Source organism: Miscanthus floridulus, chromosome 2, assembly GCF_019320115.1.
Source record: "Miscanthus floridulus cultivar M001 chromosome 2, ASM1932011v1, whole genome shotgun sequence".
In the NCBI taxonomy this organism is placed as follows: Eukaryota; Viridiplantae; Streptophyta; class Magnoliopsida; order Poales; family Poaceae; genus Miscanthus; species Miscanthus floridulus.
This window is the reverse complement of record NC_089581.1, coordinates 168,234,313-168,257,217: the sequence shown is the minus strand read 5'-3', so window position 1 is coordinate 168,257,217 and position 22,905 is coordinate 168,234,313. Positions and strand designations below refer to the sequence as shown.

Genomic DNA, 22,905 nt, shown 5'->3' with positions numbered 1-22,905 from the left:
ATCATCTAAATAGAAAGCTCATTTCATCATCTCCTAGAGAGAATACCATTACATCATCTTTGGATCCCCAATCATCCTTCAATTGATCCATTGAGCCATCATCGTACCTATATGATATGCATTGATGCAAATGCATAGATGTAAATAATCGACGTCAGTCGAAATGCTTAGAAATCTAATTACGTCTCACAAGCTAACAAGATAGTTCTAACACGCTAGTCTATGTATCCATGTTGTCGAATAAGGCGTTACTTCCCAACCAAAGTTTTAGTTATACAAACTCAAGTTGTTTCTTTATTTCATAATATTGATTTAATCATTATTCAGAATAGGGCATTATTATCTATCTAGTAAACTAATTATTCTGGTGCTACAAAAATTATCTTGAGCAGTTAATAATATTAGTAATTTACTATAAAGTTTTTAGAGTCAACACTATCACCGATTTATCACTAAAATTTCTACAAGTTTATATTTTACAATATTAAGTACTTTAAATTAATTATATAGCTCCCAATTATTATCACACTATGTGAACAAAATATACTAATAGGTAGATCATGATTTTAGGAGACTAATAAAATTGGTTTCATAATCTTTGGACTCCTATACCATTTTATATTGATTTTATAAGTTTATTTCTGAAACTTAATTAGAAAATGTCTATAGAACGAAAGGGCCAGCGGCTATCTATTTGGCCCAACTCAGAAATCCATGCACGCATGGCCTAGGCGCAGCGGTAGTCCAGCAGCATGGAAGTAGGCCGGCCAGAGGTCCTAGGTTGGCACGTGGCCCGTGGTCCATGCAGACGTGAATGGCCCAGGCGGCTAGCAGCAATGATGCGGATGGCCCAACGCCAGGCAGACCGCAGCCTAGCAAACCAGCCCACGTGGTCCGACGATGGCACATTTGCGAAATGACCCTTGAGTTATCCTCAAATCAACTCGCAATACAATGACACTATTCCTATGAGTCACACATCCTACACCTAGGACCCTGAACAAAATCTATACTTCGATGCATACCCTTCTCACCTTCCTTCTTTTTCCCAGGAGTAGAGCACGAAGCAGAGGAGGCACTGGACGAATGCGGCTGGCCCAAATCCCGGCCACCGGCACACCCACTGGTGGGGAAGATGGGGAGGGTAGTGGCGGACCTAGCCGCATGTGGCCATCGACACCAAGACCCGAGGCACGGCGGTGGTACGATGACCACACACCCACGTGGGCGAGCGCGGGGAAACAGGGGAAGCGGCGGTGCATGGCCATGGCGTGCGGCGGTAGTGGCAGGTCACGGGCCGGCTGGGCGGGCACAATGGCGTGGCCACGACTCGACGCGGCGCGGGGAGGTGCACGGGTCGGGCAGAGCTCTGGGCATGGGCGGCTATGGGCGCGGTGGTAGGGACTTGGCGCGGGGCTGTGCAGGGCTGTGGGGTGTGCGCACTCGCGCATGGTGGCCATGTCTCCGCGTGCCGCACCACCGCAGCGCCCGCCATGGCCAGCCGAATGATGCCGAGCTACTTCAGTCGTCGCCGTGCCTCCCTCTCGGGAGTGCGCATGAACCCCTGCGCGCCCATGCCAAACGCACCCGCGTCCTCATTGCTAGTGCTAGCCACGCTGTTTCCCCTCCCCGCTCCTCAGCCACCGCCGTCGGGCTACCATGTCGTGTCGGCCGGTGCTCCTCTACTCCTCTGGATGTAGAAGACGAAGTAAAGGTGAGATGGGTGAAAGTCCAAGACAAAAATTTATACAGGGTTCTTTACGCAAATACATGACCAATAGGAATAGTGCTGAGTGTACTGAGGGGTAATTTAGTGGAAGCTTAGGGACCGTTTTGAAATTGTGCCGCGTTGCCGGCCTGTTACCGTCGTTGTCTGGGCCGCGCGCCTTGCTGGGCTGCCATGCCCTTTTCTATGCACGGTTTGCTGGGCTGGCCTGCCGTTGGCCGCCCGCGCCCTACCAGGTCTGCACCGCTTGGGCCAGCCGGTTGCCGCGTTGTGCGCTGGCCGCGCACCCGCCTTGGGCCACCGCGCCTCTAGGGCTACCGTGGCCGCTGGTCCAGGCGACCTAGGCCACTTTGGGCCCAAGGGTCTTTTCTTATTTCTTCGGTATTTTGTTAATATTAGTAATCGGCTGAATGATTGGAGATTCATAGTAAATAGTAGAAAATCATAAAAATGCCAAACCAGTTTCGTTAAGTTTCTAAAATCATAGTCTATCTGATAGGGTATTTTGTTCACATAGTGTGATAATATTCTTGGGAGATAGATAATTAATTTAAGGTAATTAATATGGTAAAAAGATAACTTGTAGGAATTGTTGTGATAAATTGGCAATATTATTGGATCTAAAATAATTGTTGGGGAAATAACGCCTTATCCGACAACGGGTATATGTAGCCTAAGTACGGTCGTCGTTAGAACCAGCCCGTTAACTCGAGAGGCGTACATCGTATTTTTGAGTCACGATTGCAGTTGATTAATTACATCTTTGCATTTGCATCAATGCATATCATATAGGTACGATGATGGATCAATGGATCAATTGAAGGATAATTGGGAATCTAAGATGATGCAATGGGCTTGCTATTCAGTTGCTAGTGGATGATCTGAAGATGCAGATACTAACTTTTAATATATCTTACCCAGGCAAGCCCCGGTGCATAACCTCTACTTTTCTGCAGTTTAAATTATATTTGTGCATTAAGTTTTAAGGAGTTGAATGAAACCCACTTGCATATATATCTTTATCCTATGAGTCTTACTAGCATGATAGGATCGTGTAGATTGCTATGCTACAGGACTCAGTAGAAGACGAGTGATTGTCCTGTCCCTCGCGAGATATAGGAAATATATTATTGGATTATCATCACTTGGAAAATATAAAAATGGTGGAAAGGAAAAATGGTGACTAGGCAGGGATATGGTTTGGGTATTGGTGGGTGTAAGAGGTTGTGTCACCGTGGACACGGGGCATGGCTTGGTTACACTACTTTCCCTGTCTGGTTCGGTTAAGGACCGATCCTTGCATAAGGCATCTAGGCAAGTCACAAACTTATTATCCTGAGCACATACTTGGGTATGGGCGCTTGGAAGACTTGTTGCTCTCTTGTCATGGATCTTGCTCTTTCCGGACCGATAGTCAGGGTTTTATTTTAGTGGAGGAGGTCCTTGTGCCGCACTGAGTTCGGGACTCATGGGTGGGGGCTTGGAGTCCTAGTTTGGATGGGGACCTGGACACCCGGGACAGGAGAGTGATGGGTTGGTCCTACTTGTGCCTGGGGTATAAGCGGAGTGTGTGTTTTTGGGGTACCCAACTAGGGGCATTGATTTGCGAATCGCCGGGCGATCCAGTATGGCCTGTCTTGTGTTTAGTATCATAGTAAGAACTGAAAGATGCAAGATGGAAGATGGAAAAAGGAAATCTGATTGCTTACCACCTGCTTGAAAGTAGTACAGGTGCTTACATAGAATGGTTAGTTAATGAACCAATGCGGCTTTTAATAAAATCGAATATAAGGACGCACGCTTAGTAATGCTTCCTGCAAATGCAATAAACCCACAAGCCAGATAGCCTTGCGTATCCTTGGAGTCTTTTCTTTTCTCCCTGTCAGGGTAAGTCTTGCTGAGTACAATTGAGTACTCAGGGTTTTATTCCCCCTGTTGCAGGTTACAGGTGGATGCTAGAGCTAACCCATGTGTGTGGATACCTCCTGGTGGGCTCAGCGAGGATTCCTTTACGCTGCGATCGTAGTTGTTATTTATAACTCTCACCAAATGCTTTTATAAATGAAAGTTCCATAATCTGTTGTCGTAGTTCATATATCAACACTTTATCATGTCATGAGTAGATATTTATTTCCGCTGTAATTCTGATCACATGTTTATATTCCACTGTTACCTTAAATTGTTCATAACTCTGATAATATGATTACATTCTGCTGTTATAATAATAAATGTCATACTCTGATGTACGTGTAAATTGATGTAACAAATGGTTAAGAATGATGTAAGCTTTATTCTCTCATTTGTGATCCTGATGGCGAAAATGTGGAGTTTCGGGTTCTCCCCTGGGGTGTGCCCGACGGAACCGAGTAATTTAGTGTTCTTCTTTGGGCGCTTAGTGTCTAATGGAAGACGAGCACCCCTAGGAGGCATTAGATTAGGCGGTTCTTGCCACAGGTGCTATCAGAGCGCAAATAAGGAAATAAGGCTTCGAAAACCATTTCTAAACTAAAATTTGACAACAAATTCATTTCAAAAAGTTAGGATGTTTGTATGCAAGTTATATAAGTAGCCCTATTACTATGGTTATGTATCTAGGATAGATGGCACTCTACTAACTTAGATAGGGTTAATCAAGTTTCTACAGGTACACTGACTCAAGCATAGTCCGATAGTATCGATTAGCTATAGGGAGAGAACGATGTGCCAAAACTCTGAGAACGGTTGCCCTATATGTGGCAACAGTGCAAGGACATATAGGACGTGCATTCATGCATATCATGTTTATGCATTGTAGCATCCAGTATTGTTTCCTGATATGCCATACATAGGTGTCACGTGTGTCGTGTTGTGCACGACTACCTCATTCCTGTTCTAGAGTTAGGTCTGCACTATAGCTTCGTGTTTCGCGTTTGCCTGTGGTTCACGCCTATTGTGACCCACGCCTCCCTGTACCCCTTTTCTACGCTCTTGTCGGACCCTTGCCCTGCAGTTGTACTAGTCACTAATGGTATCACACGTCGCTCGCATCGAACGCGCGGAATTTGGTCGATCCGTTGTACTGATCCCATGCGGGAACACTGGTGAACCGTGCTAGGACCACTGAGTGCTCCGCCTTTATAAGCAGAGCCAAACTTAGCTATTGGTATCACCACTCGATGCACTTTAGCTCGCTTAGCTTTTCCTTGAGCCAGCTTTTCGCTTAGCCTTCCTTGCAACCACCGCCAAAGATGGCAGGAGCCTAGGTTAGTACTTACTGCCTGAACATTGAGGGTTTTCCCATAATCCTGCATGCCACCATGCAAAAGCTCGAAGTCAAAGATCGTCCTGAGTATGAGGGCCATGAGTATGAGGAGCATGGCACCGAGCGGTGTGAGGTTACCGTCTACATCGGGAAGAGTGAAGAGTTCCTCGACCTCACTAAAGCCTAGAGTGTGACCGCAATCGGGTTTTGCTTTGTCGGCACCTACCAGGTTGTGGCCTGCAAAGCCTTGCGGTACCTCTGCCAGATCTATGAAGAGCCCATTGCCCGTACCCCCATGCAGTTCTATCCACCTTTGGATAAGAATCGGCAAGCATGGAAGGCTCGCATGGAGGCTTTGCAAGGGCAGGATGCGCAAGAGGACAGTCCCACCGTGGTGCACTTGACCATGTACCTGCTCGCTTTGGATGAGCAGTATGACTGTCAAGCCTTGGAACCAAGGAGCTGCCTCCATCGAGCCGAGGAAGCCGAGATCTTCACCCGGATGGTTCAGGTGCAATTCACCGAAGCACATGCCAGCACTGCAGCTGCTGAGAGCTGAGAGGCTGCCATGGAGGAAGCTCTAAAGGAGGCCAAAGATCGGCATGTTCATCAGCTGCGGGTGGCCTACCTTGTCACTAGGGCCGAACAGAGGGCGTTGGCTGCTGAAAGGCAAGATGCCCCAAGTTTGAAAGGGATCCCTATCCACCCGCCTGAAAGAAGGAGAACCAGAGATGCAGCACTGCCAACACCTTCACCCTCGAAAGTGTCAGAAGTCGAGCCCTTGATTTCTCTCACTCAGCCATTGCCACGAGAAGATGTAGATTAGTTGCCTTGGGATGCTGTACCCGTAGTAGTAGTGTTTTTCGTCGTTGTCCTTCATATTGTACTCTTGTCGTTGTTGTTGTCCATAGTTGTTGAGCTTGTTCGACCGTAGGTGAATGTTGTGTCTTGAATGGGAGCCTGAATGCCTGTATGATGTACCCATATAAGACTATTGGAATAGGCATTTTATTTAGTTCACTATGTTTATTGCATTCATCTACCTTAAGTTTCGTTAGATGTGCTTAAAGTTTTCAAGGACGATGTTAGGTTGATTACAAGAGAAGTTGCCATGTAGATGCCAGTAGATCAGCTATGATTGGATAATATAGGACACTGTATCGACTAATTGTGGATGTTCCTAGCATAACACTTGAATCTCTTTAAAGCAAATCCATCCGTTGGATTTGAATTCCTTGTCCCTTGTTATGAAGGGAAACCTTTGTTGTTTGAATTTTTCCCTTGCGATACTCCCCTACTCTACGGTCTATGACCCCACCGCCTTCATGGCGTGTAAGTTGGTAGTAGTTGCCTGGTTAATAGCTTATGATGCCACGATGAAACCGAGGGCTCTCTGTGGAACAGCTGCCACATAGTGACGCTGCTCGTCATGTGCTAGGTATCGAGGTTGTTAACCAAGTACCTTTACCAAGTTACACCGCCGTACCGTTTTATTTTAAAAAATTTCTCCTTGGAAATGTTTAGGTGTTCAAACGGGAAATCCACAACGGGTGATACAGAAGTGTTCTCTTTAGTAACCAAGAGGAGATGGTTTTGGAGGAAGAAAGTATGACATGGTCTCAGGCTACACGAAAGATTGATGTGGTCGAGTAAAGGAAAGAAAAAGAAGAGTAGTAAAGGAAAGTTAGCAGTGGATAGTCGGAAGTAATTGAAAAGTCTGAGTGGACGTCATGTCCCAAGCCCTATGTTTAGTTGACCGCGCTATGCCTGCTGGGCTATTTTGCTGCATGCCCTATGAACGTTGTTTGTATCGGGTCCTTAGCTCCCCGTTTTCACGTGGCCGCGGCATCGTGCCGCACTCGCCGTCCTTGAGCACTATGCGCTTTTCCTTTTTCTGGCGTCCGGTTGGGTCTCGGCTCCCGTGCCTTCATCCTCGTACCGGACCCCCCATTTCCCCTTCTCTTTCTTTCTTCTTTTGGTGACACGACCGCCCGCACGCCTGCCTTGTCGAGCGGACCCCTCTCCTCTCCTTTATTTCCCCCTCCATCGCTCGCACAGGAAGCGCACAATGTTTTTGATCTTATCTCCACAGCATGAACCGTCTATGTATCCCATCTCTGCCGCATCCGCCTCCGGTGTGTTGCGCCCCACCTCTGTTCGCCTCTATAAAATTCCCTTGGTCCTTGCTCTTCTTCTTCATCCCTATTTCCCTCGCATTCAGGAGTAGAGCTACGAGATCCAGTCGCCATTGTGAAGCGAGACTTGTCGGTCTGAGGTGATGGTGTAATCTGAGAAGAAGAAAGGACACTGGTTCGTCGAAGAAGTTCAAGTTCCCTTTTTGGGTAGTCAATCTTAGGGTTCACGATGTTTTACTTCTCAGTCGACTGTTCTGGATCTGTTGGTGCTATGCCATGTTTTGGATAATCATCTTCTTGTTGTTTTTCCATTGTCCTCGTCTATCTCGACTTCTGGAGTAAGTCTTGGTTGTACCAAGTTGCTCTTAACCATGTATCCCTAGATCCCCGTGTGGTTAGTATTCGAAGTCATGTAATCTTTCGTGTAATCCCTGATCTACGAAATTTAATCGTGTTTCCCCTTTTCTGGTTCTAGCTTCGAATCTCAGGATGAGATTCTTTTTAAGGGGGTTGGTTGTAATACCCCTGGTGTTACGAGCTTGTTTAGCACCGTGATTTAGGCCTAAGAAAAAAAATTCAAAACGAGTTTTACGGATTTTTGATTTAAAACGTATTCGACGCGATACGCGAATCCTGTGTGACTTAGTTTTGCGGACTCAAGTAAACGCTCAAGTTAAATCATGCCGGGCGTAGAAATATTTAGGAATGTCGAACGACAATTCTGGCCAATTGATAGCAAACGGTTCATTCTATTAGATTAAGCACGAAAAACAACGTTTATAAATAAAATAAAATCCATTAATAAATAGAACGATATACACATATATATATAGCTTTGAATCAAATTTAAATTCGAGCTTGCTGAAATTTTTCGGTGCAAATTGACTAAAGTAGTGAACCGTTATATATGTGTGTGTATGTGTGTGTGTCTATATATATATATATATATATATATATATATATATACATGTGTGTGTATGTATGTTTGTGTATATATATATACACACACGTTACGACAATAGCTCTAAATCAATGAACGTGTAACAGTGGCGATAGTGCTACGGTAAATGTCCCTGTCTGTGCTATATGTGTCCTCTCTATAAGACTGTGCTCGTTGACCTGCTCCTCTCTTGCGTGTCTTTTCTCTGCTGCGGCTGTTGCTTTTTACTCCACTATCCAGTGCAGTATATCTAGTAATCTACCGCAGCAGGCAGCTAGAGAAAACAAATAATATTCTCAATGCAAAAAACGCATGCCATGCCAGCATCCGTCCCTGTCATTGCTTGTCGGTCTCTGCGTGTTTTACTGGACAAAAGTCTAGATCCTGTCAGACCTGTCTTCACGCTGTTTTCCTCTCTTTCTTTTTCTACTGCCATGAAGAGGCATCAGTGTTCTTTCTTTTCTACTGCGTGTGGTCAGCAGTCAGTGCTCTGCCTCACTTGTCTGGTCATGCCTCGGCCTGGCTTCTTTGGTCTTGTCCAAATATTTGAATGGGAGCACCAGCAGCCAACGCACTACAGCACAGGCAAGCCTAGTCTACGCTGCTGCCTTCTTCCTTTTTCTTTCTCTAGCTGCTCTCGCTCAGCTCTTCCTCTCTGGCTGCTGTGGCCGTCACCGGTTTCCCCTCAGCATACGCACGTGAAGCCCACGGCCACACTGGACCGAGCCGCCTCGCCAGCCTCGCGCGAGCACACGCACGTCCCCTCTCCTTTCCCCTCTGCCTCGGTCCACCGCTGTGGCCAGGCAGCGCCCAGTGCCCCGCGGCCTCTCCCGTGCGTCCCGCGCTGGACCACGGCAGCCATGGCTGCGTCGCCGTCCGCGCGCGCGAGCTTCCTTGCCTCGCGCCGGAGTCGCTGCTCCACGGTGCCGCGCGCGTCCCCACCTCGCTACCGTGCTGTCGTGCACCGGCGACTCCATAGCGCTCCACCTCTAGTCGTCGGCCGCCATACCCGCAGCCACCTCGGGGCACCCTTGGTCGCACGCCGTGCTGCTGACTGTTTTGGTCAGGTCCTACGCCTCGGTCGCCACCGCGCGTGAGCGCACGTGCCTTCGGTCCACGCCGCGTCTCCATGTGCCGCACCACCGCAGCGCCCGCCATGGCCAGCCGAACGACGCTGAGCTACTTTGCCATCGCCCTACCTCCCTCTCGGGCGTGTGCATGAACCCCCTGCGCGCTCGTGCCAAACGCGCCCGTGTCCTCATTGCCCGTGCCAGCAGCGCCGTTTCCCCTCCCCGCTCCTCAGCCACCGCCGTCGGGCTACCATGCCGTGTCGGCCGGTGCTCCTCTACTCCTCTGGATGTAGAAGACGAAGTGAAGGTGAGATGGGTGAAAGTCCAAGACAAAAATTTATACAGGGTTCTTTACGCAAATACGTGACCCATAGGAATAATGCTGAGTGTACTGAGGGGTAATTTAGTGGAAGCTCAGGGACCGTTTTGAAATTGTGCCGTGCTATCGGCCTGTTACCGTCGCTGTCTGGGCCGCGCGCCTTGCTGGGCCGCCGTGCCCTTTTCTATGCGCGGTTTGCTAGGCTAGCCTGCCGCTGGCCGCCCGCGCCCTGCCAGGCCGCGCTGCTAGGCCATTCGCCCACGTTGGGTCGCCATCTGCGCCGCTTGGGCCGGCCGGTTGCCGCGCTGTGCGCTAGCCGTGCGCCCGCCTTGGGTCGCCGCGCCTCTGGGCTGCCGTGGCCGCTGGTCCAGGCGAGCTGGGCCACTTCGGGCCCAAGGGTCTTTTCTTATTTCTTTGGTATTTTGTTAATATTAGTAATCGGCTGAATGATTGGAGATTCATAGTAAATAGTAGAAAAATCATAAAAATGCGAAACCAGTTTCGTTAAGTTTCTAAAATCATGGTCTATCTGATAGGGTATTTTGTTCACATAGTGTGATAATATTCTTGGGAGATAGATAATTAATTTAAGGTAATTAATATGGTAAAAAGATAACTTGTAGGAATTGTTGTGATAAATTGGCAATATTATTGGATCTAAAATAATTGTTGGGGAAATAACGCCTTATCCAACAATGGGTATATGTAGCCTAAGTATGGTCGTCGTTAGAACCAGCCCGTTAACTCGAGAGGCGTACGTCGTATTTTCGAGTCACGATTGCAGTTGATTAATTACATCTTTGCATTTGCATCAATGCATATCATATAGGTATGATGATGGATCAACGGATCAATTGAAGGATGATTGGGAATCCGAAGATGATGCAATGGGCTTGCTATTCAGTTGCTAGTGGATGATCTGAAGATGCAGATACTAACTTTTAATATATCTCATCTAGGCAAGCCCCGGTGTATAACCCCTACTTTTCTGCAGTTTAAATTATATTTGTGCATTAAGTTTTAAGGAGTTGAATGAAACCCACTTGCATATATATTTTTATCCTATGAGTCTTACTAGCATGACAGGATCGTGTAGATTGCTATGCTACAGGACTCCGGTAGAAGACGAGTGATTGCCTGTCCCTCGCGAGATATAGGAAATATATTATTGCATTATCATCACTTGGAAAATATAAAAATTGTGGAAAGGAAAAATGGTGACTGGGCAGGGATATGGTTTAGGTATTGGTGGGTGTAAGAGGTTGTGTCGCTGTGGACACGGGGCATGGCTTGGTTACACTGCTTTCCCTGTCTGGTCGGTTAAGGACCGATCATTGCATAAGACATCTAGGCAAGTCACAGACTTATTATCTCGAGCACATACATGGGTATGGGCGCTTGGAAGACTTGTTGCACTCTTGTCGCGGATTCGGCTCTTTCTGGACCGACTGTTAAGGTTTTATTTTGGTGGAGGAGGTCCTTGTGCCGCACTGAGTCCGGGACTCAGGGCGGGGGCTTGGAGTCTCAGTTTGGACGGAGACCTGGACACCCGGGATAGGAGAGTGATGGGTTGGTCCTGCTTGTGCCTGAAGTACAAGCAGGGCGTGTGTTTTTGGGGTACCCAGCTGGGGGCATTGATTCGCGAATCGTCGGGAGATCTGGTACGGCTTGTCCCATGTTTAGCATCGTAGTAAGAACTGAAAGATGGAAGATGGAAGATGGAAAAAGGAAATTTGATTGCTTACCACCTGCTTGAAAGTAGTACAGGTGCTTCCATAGAATGGTTAGTTAATGAACCAATGTGGCTATTAATAAAATCGAATATAAGGACGCACGCTTAGTAATGCTTCCTGCAAATGCAATAAACCCACAAGTCAGATAGCCTTGCATATCCTTGGAGTCTTTTCTTTTCTCCTGTCGGGTAAGTCTTGCTGAGTACAATTGAGTACTTAGGGTTTTATTCCCCCTGCTGTAGGTTATAGGCGGATGCTAGAGCTGACCCTTGTGTGTGGATACCTCCTGGTGGGCTCAGCAAGGACTCCTTTACGCTGTGATCATAGTTGTTATTTATAACTCTCACCAAATGCTTTTATAAATAAAAGTTTCATAATCTATTGTCGTAGTTCATATATCAACACTTTATCATGTCATAAGTAGATATTTATTTCCGCTGTAATTCTGATAATATGTTTATATTCTGTTGTTACCTTAAATTGTTCATAACTCTAATAATATGATTACATTCTGCTATTATAATAATAAATGCCATACTCTGATGTACGTGTAAAGTGATATAAGAAATGGTTAAGAATGATGTAAGCTTTATTCTCTCATTTGTGATCCTAATGGCGAAAATGTAGAGTTTCGGGTTCTCCCCTGGGGTGTGCCCGATGGAACCGAGTAATTTAGTGTTCTCCTTTGGGTGCCTAGTGTCTAATGGAAGACGAGCACTCCTGGGAGGCATTAGATTAGGCAATTCTGCCACACGTGCTCTGTAACGGCGGTGAACTGACTGACAGCGACGGAAATGACAAATTGGCTGGCAACCGTGCACTGCTGGCTCTCTATGCAGGTTGGGTGTTTAGCTAACTTTGTGACCTAGCTACTGACGCGAAGAATTGACTTGAGACGGACCACACATTCCAAATTTGAATGGCGCCTACCAACAGCAGCACGAGGGCGCGGCCGGGCACAGTGGGCAGCAGTGCGCGACACAGGGCATGCTTTGACTTGCTGTGGCGTGTGAGTGACAAGGCGACCGCGCTATCGGACAGCGGAGAAGGGTGGCTACTCGATGGGACCACCTGGCCTTGTCCGGGAGCGAGCGGCTGAAGCGAAGCGGCAAGCGCGTGGGAAGGGCAATGACAATTCGACAAGGCAGTAGCTTGATGCAACACACCATGATGCAACTAGCAATACAAGAATATAAAGTTAGTGTTTATGGAACTAGTTATGGAACTTTCATTTATAAATAACAACTACGATCACTCCATTCTACAAACCACTCCACGCCAAAGAACTCACCATGATGCAACTAGCGATACAAGAATATAAAGTTAGTGTTTATGAAATTTAGCTAGAATTTAAATGCTAACACGTCATTGTCAATCATTTCTGACTTAGAAAATTATAACTTTTAGTTTTGAACTAACATCCAAGAACTACTCAACTAGTTAGTTTAATATAACTCACCACGAGTGATACTTCTAAACATCATTACAAGCATGGCCGTCTTAATGAAATTCGATCTTTGAGCTATCAGAATACCATGGAACAACGCCCATTTACCAAAACAATGGTTGCATTCCTTCTACTAAACTTGCACTTAAATTTTCATTTAAGTACCAATTACAAGTAATATTTTATTTTTGTTTATAAAATTGGTTTTCATGCTTTAAATTAAAAATCTGAGAAACTCGCTTCAAAAATTTTTCTTAGACCTAAATCACGGTGCTAAATAAGATGGTAACACTGGGGTGTTACAAGCTTGAGCTTGAGCTTGTCTCAACTTGCTTGCCCTTCATCTTCTTTTTCTCACTATATGCGAGAGCTTTGCCTTTGCTCGATGAAGAGGCTTCGTCTTGACCCATCTTACGTGACATTTCAAATGCCACTATCTTGCCAATGACTATGCCTGGGGTCATGGTGCTCAAGTTCTCCATGTTATGAAGGATGGTGATGATGCTTGCATATTCCTTTTGTGGTAGCACGGAGATGATCTTCCTCACGATGTCCACATCATCTAGCTTTGTTAATCCTATTGAATGGAGCTCATTGATAATTAGATTCAAACGAGAATACATATTACGAACGAGCTCATCATCATTCATTGTAAAGGAATCATAATTTTGTTTAGCTAGACAATGTTTTTGCTCATGGACATTAGATGTGTCGTCTTAGAGCTCTTGAAGTTTTAACCAAATTTCATGTGCTGTATTTAAAGTGAACACTTGGTTAAACACATCCATACTAAATAATTCAAACAAGTAATTTTTAGCTCTAGCATTAAAATGCATTTCCTTTTCTTCACTCTTCGTGGGTTTATCGGGATTCTTAATGGGTTTTATCCCGTCACGAGTGATTCTCCAAACTCCCAAATCAACCACCTCAAGGTAGCAAGCCATTCTAGCTTTATAATAGGGGAAGTTAGTGCCATCAAAGTACGGACGCCTAGAGGTATCTATCCCAACTACTCTAAATAGCGTCGGCTCAACGACGGTTAAGCCAAAAGTCCAAATTGAGCCAACCTGGCTCTGATACCAATTGAATGGACCATGACACCTAGGAAGGGGGTGAACTAGGCAACTTAAAATTCTAACTCTAAACTGTGGCCTCTTTTTCTAACCTTAGCAAAACCTATGCAAAAGATAAACTATCTAAAAGTGCAACTACGATTTTGCTAGTGAGTTGCTATCTCTACCGCAAAGGAGTAATACAATCAATGTAAACGCGGAAGCTAAAGAGTAAGGTAGAGATATATAAACTCCCATCGATGACTCCGATATTTTTACCGAGGTATCGAGAAGCGCACAAGCTTCCCCCTAGTCCTCGTTGGAGCCCCTCGCAAGGAATCCCTTGCAAGGGCCAAGCTCCCAGTCGGGTAACTCCATGGAAAGCCTCGGACCTTCCCCATGCGCAAGTGGGTCTCCGACGTGCCTTCCGGCAAGCCTCTCCCGGATGCTCGCCGCCGTCTTCACTATCAAGCTTCCGGTTAAAACGCCGCGGGCCTTGTTCCTTTCGGTACACGGTGGCGGCCACACCACAAACGCGGTTGATGTGATCTCACAAGACTACAAGCCCCTTCGATGTACAACAATGGTACGCTTAAGCACCGAGTGGCAAGAGTAAGCTGGACTAAAACTCGAAGCTCATTAGCTCGCTCGGCTCGTGGCTGGCTCGACTCGGCTCGGCTCGGTTCGTTATGATAACGAGCCGAGCCGAGCCAAAATTTTAGCTCGTTAGCTATAACGAGCCAACTCCAGCCAGCTTGCGAGTCGCTCGCGAGCTAAATGAGCAAGCTTTCAGGAAAAAAAGTATCAAAACTTATATTAGTTTTTGTATTACTTCATGTCTTCCATTTTACAATTGACTGGTAACTGGTCTAGACCCTATAAATTGACTGGTAACTAGTATAGATGCATTTCTTTATATTATTATTATTCTCAAACTTTAGATAATGCAAATAGTATATTTTGTGTATTTTTTATACCTGGCTCGCGAGCTTAACGAGCCAGCTCGAGCTTTTACAAGCCGAGCCGAGCTGGCTTTTAGGCTCATTAGGATAACGAGCCGAGCCGAGCTAGCTCCGTTATCTTAAACGAGTCCAGAATGAGCCGAGCCAAGCCGAGCTGAGCCAGTTAGTTATCTAGCCTTAGGTAAGAGGTATGCAAACCCCGCTAAACACTAGGCCTAAACCAAGAGCAAGAGCATAAGCGGTGGTCTAATCAATCTAAGCACTTCGCAAAGCACCTACGCCAATCACCTAATGAATCACTAAGCACTATACAAGTGTAAGATAACTAAAAAGGTGTATCAACACCCTTGGTATGTTTCCTTAGCTCACGCCTCTGCTCAAATAGCCGGTTGGGGGGTCTATTTATAAGCCCCCACTGAGGAAAGTAAGCCGTTGGGGAACAAAATCTATCTCGCTTTCTACTATTGAACTGCGGACCGTTGATCACTGTCCTGACGCAGGACGCGTCCGGTCGGTCTCGACCGTTGGGAGCCGCAATCAACTAATCGAACGCTGGCCAGCGTCCGGTCGCATTTTCGCCGCTCTGGAATCTCTCTGTAGCTCGACCGGACTCGTATTGTCCTATACGTTCGATTCGACTTGTCGCCAGTGTCCCGGTCACTGCCTGGCGCTGCCGAGCCTCCTTGATCGGGCCGGCCGTTCACTATGCTAACCAGCGTCCGGTCGCAGCTTCCGGTTCACTTCGTATAAAGCTTGTTTCTTCTTCGTGATCTTGCGTACGGCTTGGTTCATATCTTCATGATTGGGAACTTTGCTTGATATCTTGGGTCTTCTCTTGTGCTTTTAAGGTCTTGCCTATGGTGTTGATCATTGGATCATCACGTTGCCTTCGTCCAAGTCATGTCTTGCATCCTATTGAACTACAAAACAATCACTTGCAAATTCATTAGTCCAATTTAATTGTGTTGATCATCAAACACCAAAATCTAAAGTAAATGGGCTAAGGGTCCATTTTCCTTACACTCATGCGCACCTCCACCGATTCATCTACTACCGTGGTCATACCTCTCGGTAGACTGCCAACCAGATTTCGTCGACACTCACCTATGCCACCAAACACCATATTCTCTCCGGGAGCTAGCGGGAATGTGCCAAAGCTACCATTTTCATTCTCAACCAGGTGATTTTTCATTTAGAGATAGATCTTCATCAGCATTTTCTATTTGTCGTCCATAGCCGCTAGCATCAACCACCGACTCCCCGATGTCTCGTCACTCCAACACCCCCACTTGCCTCCATCATCGGTCTAAGTATTCCCTCTCTTGCGACTATCCATTTTAAGGCCTCATCAAGGGCCAATTTCAACACCCCTGTTGTATAGAAAGTGACGTCTCTTATTTACCCACTAGCAAACATGTCCATGTGTTCTAATAGAATGTACAACTTACCATGCGGTCATTTGAATCAGCCCAAGCCAATAATAATGAGTTTTTAGCTATCTTTGTTGGACTTACTTAGGCTTGACCTAACCTTATTTCAATTGAATCAAATAAAGTCCAAGGTTCATAATCAACGTTAGGTGCAATAAAGGATTAATCTTGTATAAAAAATTGATTGGATATTGGTTCAACTTAAATGGATGGCTATTAAGAGCCCATGTTGTGAGGTTAAGGAAAGTGAAAGATGTGCCGCAAGGGGTGGGAGTAAGAGATGGATGAGAGAGAGAGAGACTAAGATTGGTGAGGGAGGAGGGGCGACATACAAAAAGATATTTACTGCTTTCAATCATTATTAGAGTGGATAAATCTAAAACAACCTACATTTTAAAACAGATTGAGGAAGTAAAAGCCAAAGTTCAGGCTTTCTTTTAGACAACTACTAGAGATTGGAATAGGCCGACCTAGCCCTAACCTTGAATTTGGCTCCATGGCCCCAAGGGCAATTTTAGAGGCCATAGGTCTACCCCATCTTACCTCAGGACTATGCCCTTGATTGCCGACTCATTTGGTAGCACGGAGGAACCCAAATATTTTTCGGTCATCAAAAATCATGAAAATTGAAAATATGCGATAACGCATTAAGATCATTATTATGTGATACAAGATTGAAAATATTACGATAATGCATTAAGATTATTATTATGCCATGCATAAAATAAAATAAGCTCTAAAGTGAACAGTGATTCTAACGTTATCTAATTTCACCTTCAAAATATGACATTTCTTGATTTTACTTCCAAACATATGCTTAACACGTACCATCAATCGTGCCTGCTCAGGAAAAAAGAAGAAAAACCAACAAATAAGAAAAAAAAAGATTGTTATGTGACGATTGAATCGATCTATCATACACGTTAGGTCAATAAATTCCAGCTCCATCGACCAAGCTATTTTCGATTTTGAAGCCGGACCCGTGGCTCGTTGGCCTTGCTTTCATGAATCAGGTCCACTGCCTAATGGGTTGACCCAGAACATTCTTACCCTAGTAACTACCATTCTGTTTGACTAATGGCTACGTGCCATCATCCTCAAGCTTATGTTGTTTTCTCTCATGACTAACAAAGTGAGCTATTTTCGCTCTCCTTTCTCAGTAAGTCTTGCTTACTTGAGTCACATCAACCCACCCACCCCCTCTTGGTGAGTGGGAATGCCACATGAACTATTGTTACTTGTTCCACTAGCCATCCATAGCCTCTACTAGTAGCCAACACTCCTTACTGTTTCACCAATCCATAACTTTGCTTGCCTCGACCCCACCATCGGGCCATTTCTCCCCTGCTGCAGGGGCGGATCTGCCAGGGGGGCTGCCGGGGCTCAAGCCCCCCCCCCCTACTTTGGCCACGCCGTTGGAGCCCCCCCCCCCCCCCCCCCCCTTAGCCCTCCCATGAATTTTTCAGCCATTAACAACAGGGAAGAAGGTGCTGCAATGCTCCCGACGGAGGATGAAGATGAGTTTCGAGTTGAAGATGAGTTCCCAGCCCCCCCTAAATGTATTTTCTAGATCCGCCGCTGCCCTGTTGTCTCTCCTACAACTCTCCACTTCAAGGGCTCAAAGCCCAATCTAGATCCCTCTGCAGTATAGCAGGGGTTGTCTTCTTTTATTTACTATTTGCAAATTTTATTCTTCAAAAAACAAAAAAAAATTAAGGATAGATTATAGATATAGTTTGAAAATTTTACATAGTTATATGATACCACCCCACCTATAGATGTTATTATTTTCAGTATGTTTTAGTAAAACATCTAGGAGTACAAATATTTTGAGTTGATTTTATGACTCAATAGAATTGAAGGTTTTCACGTGATATTTCCTTTTTAATTATGTATACTCTTTTATTGCACATATAAAAATATTTTTTTAGATAAAGGAATTTTGCATTCCGGCCTCCAACATTCACAAATGAATGAGTATAGCCATTTAGAGCAGACTCATGATGCTTAGACCAAACTTCACCATGCGGTGACACAAAGCTAAGACATACAAAGGAACGAGACATATAAAAACCATAATGCAGATTTACATTATCGATCCTCGAATAATTTTTTCTTCTAATATTGTAAATGTATCAGTAGAGTCTATTAAAAAGTCAATAGAGACATTATATACCCATGATGATTTTTAGATGTGTACACAAGATGCTTTTACAATACGATGATACGGTTGAGTAGAAAACATAGCATCAATATATATGATACGGTGATATGAATATTGAACTAAAAAAAGATCACATTGATCGTAACAAAATGCAGTCACCACGAGTTCTTTTCCAAATAAATTAGACATATTACATTATTGGTAGGTTGGTATATATGCACCGGCATGCGCGTACGAATATACGCCGCCTGCGCGGGTTATTTGTCTGGACGATAATGCTTGGCTGAAGTATATATAGTGGGCTAGTGGCCTGTTAAACTTAAGAGAAGGCAGCTTAATTGTTATGCGTTGATGAAAACGATAGCTTGTAGCACGCAGAAGAAGAGGATGCCTGGAGCGATGATTGAACGAGATGAGCTAGCTATGCCGCCTGCGTGTATGGCACGAAGCTGCGTAGCACCCATGTCGTGGATCGCGACCCGGGCTTGCCCCGCACGACGCACTGGTACAGCGCTGTGCTCCCGGTGTCTGTGTTCTTCACATTCAGCACGAGCCGGTAGTCGGTAATGCCGTTCCCTACCGGCTGGGTCTCGCCTCGCACCACGTTCACCAACTGCAGGGGCAGGTGCTTGCGGGGGGCGGCGTTGCTGTAGACGATCACGGCGAAGTTGCCCACCTGCTTTACCACCAGGGTCCCCGGGTTGGCGATCGGCATCCAGACCGCGTCGGCCCCGTCGGGGAACGCGACGACGGCGACGAGCGCGGCCACGAGCAGTGGGAGCAGTGACCTCATGGCTTCAGCTAACTGGTGTGTACCCTAGATAGCTACTAGGAACTAAATACACTAGCCGCCGGCTTGGTTGCTGCTGTGACTGTGTGTGCTTTCTCGTCTCGTGCCAGTGAGCTACGTACTTGGCCGACGTTGCCATGCACGGCGAGGAACGCAGTGGTCTTTATAGGCAGGTAAAGCGCAAGGCGACGACGCGTCCGTCTGAAGCGAAGGCCGACGCCGACGCGCGCGGCCTACAGGGAAAAAGACAGGGTTGCAGACTTGCAGGCCGGGGTCACTCCAATGTATTGTCAGTTTGTGCGCGAGCGTTGTTTACCATTGCCCATGCAAATGCATATATGCATGCGTGCTTCAGCTTGCAAGCATTGACGTCTTGACGGTTGACGCGGCCTCGAGATCGCGAGGGCGCGGTGAGATCCAATATAATTTGCTTCAAGGAACTGGTGTTTCTTAGGCGCACGTTTGAAAACTTGAGATGCTCGTCAGTCGTCGTCAGTTCAGCTCGATTTTTTACGTTTTGCCTTGTGGTTTTGTAGGGTTCAGAACCGAGCAAAGTCCACTCTTCGTGGCAGCCGGCAAGTCAAGTCAATTTAATTTGGGGTTAGCATGCGTGTTGCCGACTTGCCGTACTAGCAACTCATTTTCTAGTGGCTGCCTCGATGCCACTACTGCACATCTACCTGGAAAAGGGGCCAAGCAATGAGACCTTGCTTGTCGTTTGTAAGATTGTACAGTACGAGGGAGAATACAGCTGTTTATCCCTCAAATCTTGGGACTTTGATCGTGGCTACCATTAAGTTTAATTACAATCGCCAAAAGGCAAATACACGCAAGTTGCTAATACAAATTACTAGCATTCAAAGCTCAGTCAACTCAACGGTGTCTTTGTTATTTGGTTACACTTTACTTGTGCTTTTCTCAACCATAATGTATATATATCTCCATTGCTTTTTGCTTAAAAAAGATCAAATGGACTGAAGAAGAGTGCTAGTTGCCCAAAAAATACGGGCTTGGTATCTTCTATGAAGATCATGTGTGATCTTTGTAGCTTCATTTGCATTGCGTCTTGATTCTTGAGATATATATCCATAAATGTGTACTCCCCCTTTTCTTTTCCTTTTTGTGTGCTTTCCGGTGAAGACGAAAGCTATAACCAGTTTCGAGATTTATCTTCCATGCTAAACGTACGTAGTGATCATGAATCTTCACTGCTTACTATACCTTCGTGTCGGTAAAGGATTTTCATGGACAAACTGTGGTCAACATGCACAGTGTGCCGACTTGTATATGTACGTGCCCAGTGTATAGACATGCATGGACTTAGTGGTTGATAAACCCAATCATTTAGACTAACATGTGTGCTTGATATGTTTACATCTTTTCTTAGGTCCTAGTGATGCAAGAAAAAACAAAACAAGGGAATGCATTCGAGCCATGTCAAAGAGTGGATTGAATTGGATTTGTCCTATGACTTTATTCTTTATCAATTTGGTATGCAATCATGATCAAGTTGTAGAGATTTTCACAAATTTTCCAATGAGTCCAAGATCATCAAATTTGGAGTCCAGAGTTAAAAAAAAATGACCAAAATACTGAAGCATCAATATATGCGCAAAATAATAATCTTCATCGATGATCCGCTGGGAATTTATGTTAGTTTAGTGCAGTGTTTTTTACAGAATCTTGTAGAGCACCTCACAACTATCCAACAAGTACAAAATACCGAGAAGAAAGTGTGTTGAAACTATACTGACCGTGAATGATCATGTGTTCAACGTTTTTGGGTTAGCAAAACCATCCAGTGACCAAAAATGATGCAAAAAAAATACATTTGGTTGATCTCTTGTAAACTTAGTTGTGAGGAGCTTGGCATCTTTGTTGCTCATTAGCAATGTCAATGACCCCTATGAGCTTTGTACGGAGCAACAATGACTTTTCGTGAAGGGGATGAGGAAACCCCTTGGTGGAGAAGCTCAATAGCGGATGGCGTTAAGGTGACCGAGAGAGAGTCGAGCGGCAAGCGGCAATGGTTAGCCTAAGTGGCTTGCAACATTTGGCTTGGCTACAATATCGTGACCTTGAGAATGCTTGGTGACCAGGGTCTTACCTCGGCAGAACTTCAACATGGATTAGGGGTTGCATTTTGGTAACCGGTGCCATAGGATGTATCGTCCTGTCTCATGAGTTTCTAACTCCTTTCTTGAACTATTTACTAACCACAATTGTGTTTTAGCAAATGTTTTGCTTGTGTGGGGTGGTATCTTTTCTAGGGTAGCTTATTAGGCTAGTTGTTTTAGTCTATATATCCAGTACTGTTCAAGTTAGAACTTAGGCTAAGACGATCCAATTTACTTCTCCCCTCTTGGATCGGCCTCAAATCCTTACATTAGTTTTTTTTTTACTTTTGACATCTTTTAAATAACTACTGAGAGTCTATGTATGCAGTACTAGAATATTATAGGCCTTCCAACATTAGATTTTTCAGCTCTAAAATCTATTGGTTCCAACTAGACTTATCTTTGTGCGTCCTCTCTTTGTTTTTAGAATACAACGTGCTAGAACTTGAAACTCTTTGTAAGCATATATTTTACAAAATAAAGTGTTTGACCTCACAATCAAGTTATCCGATAACTCCAATCCAGGGGTGGAGGGAGGGGATTAATGACCGCGTTCGTACAATTTTCAGCGAATAGTATGTTATGTCATATCTGTTGGCTCCTTTCAGATCTTAGCCATTTGTGTGATTACCAGGGAAGCAATTGGTTGGATTTCAATGTGATGATTTGGACCTCTTATTTCAGCATATTATATGGCTACACCGTGTTCTAGTGGTTAATGAGTGTAATAAGCATGCGCTCCTAGGGTTTTTCCAGCTGATATTCTATTAGATCTCGTTGTCAGCATCGGATGGCTTTTGCAGTCATCAAAGATTTGTGTAGCGAGAGTGTTTGCAGATGTCTTTTTTTTCCTTTCTACCTCTTCAATGAGATTTTCAAGCTTAGGCGAGCGGAGATGATGATTGAGGGAATAATATACCACCAGTTTGGTCTTCGAGGTATGCTTATTTTTTTGGATGTTGTTTTGTGTTAAGTTGTCCATCTTTTATACTAGTTATTGTCTTTTAATACTAGTATTATCTTTTATACTCTTCTTAATATAATGATACGTAAATCTTTTACGTATTCGAGAAAAAAATCATATATGACACTACTGGATTCAAACGCTTTGCGAGTGCCTGCGGCACTCGGCAAAGCCCTAAATACACTCGGCAAAGGCTTTGTCGAGTGCCGCACTCGGTAAAGAGCAGTCGGCAAAGAACCCATCGGCAAAGGTTTCTTTGCCGAGTGCCACATATCGGGCACTCGGTAAAGCCTTTGCCGAGTGTCACGTCAGCACTCAGCAAAAAAAATCCGACGTCAACTCTGACGGCCTCTTTGCCGAGTGCCACCTCAGCGACACTCGGCAAAGAATTTTTTTCTTTTAAAAAAAAATCTTTGCCGAGTGTCATACTCTTGCACTCGGCAAAGAAATTTTTTCTTTTTTAAAAAAAAATCTTTGCCGAGTGCCATGGCTCTGGCACTCGGCAAAGCTGGGAAATTGGGTCTCTGCTTCCCAGCTTTGCCGAGTGCCATGGTCACGGCACTCGGCAAAGCCCTCTTTGCCGAGTGTGGCACTCGGCAAAGAGGGGGAAAATGCATTTTTTGGTTTTTTGCTTTCTATCAGCACAAACAAAGAAATCACATATATATCAACACACAGCACAGGATATATCACATACACATCCATATTCCATCACATACACATCCATAACCCATCACATACACATCCATCATCCATAATACATCACAAACAAATCCATTGTCCATAATAAATCACATACATTCGCATCATCCATG

The 22,905-nt window shown here is 45.1% G+C and overlaps 1 protein-coding gene across 1 annotated transcript; it reads right to left on the bottom strand.

Annotated features, from left to right (window-relative positions):
- Positions 1–18,487: 18,487 nt before the first annotated feature.
- LOC136540570 (uncharacterized) lies at positions 18,488–19,117 on the bottom strand. Its single transcript, XM_066532570.1, has one exon. The coding sequence runs from the start codon at positions 19,010–19,012 to the stop codon at positions 18,641–18,643; it is 372 nt and encodes a 123-aa protein (XP_066388667.1). The 5' UTR covers positions 19,013–19,117; the 3' UTR covers positions 18,488–18,640.
- Between the last annotated feature and the right edge of the window lie 3,788 nt (positions 19,118–22,905).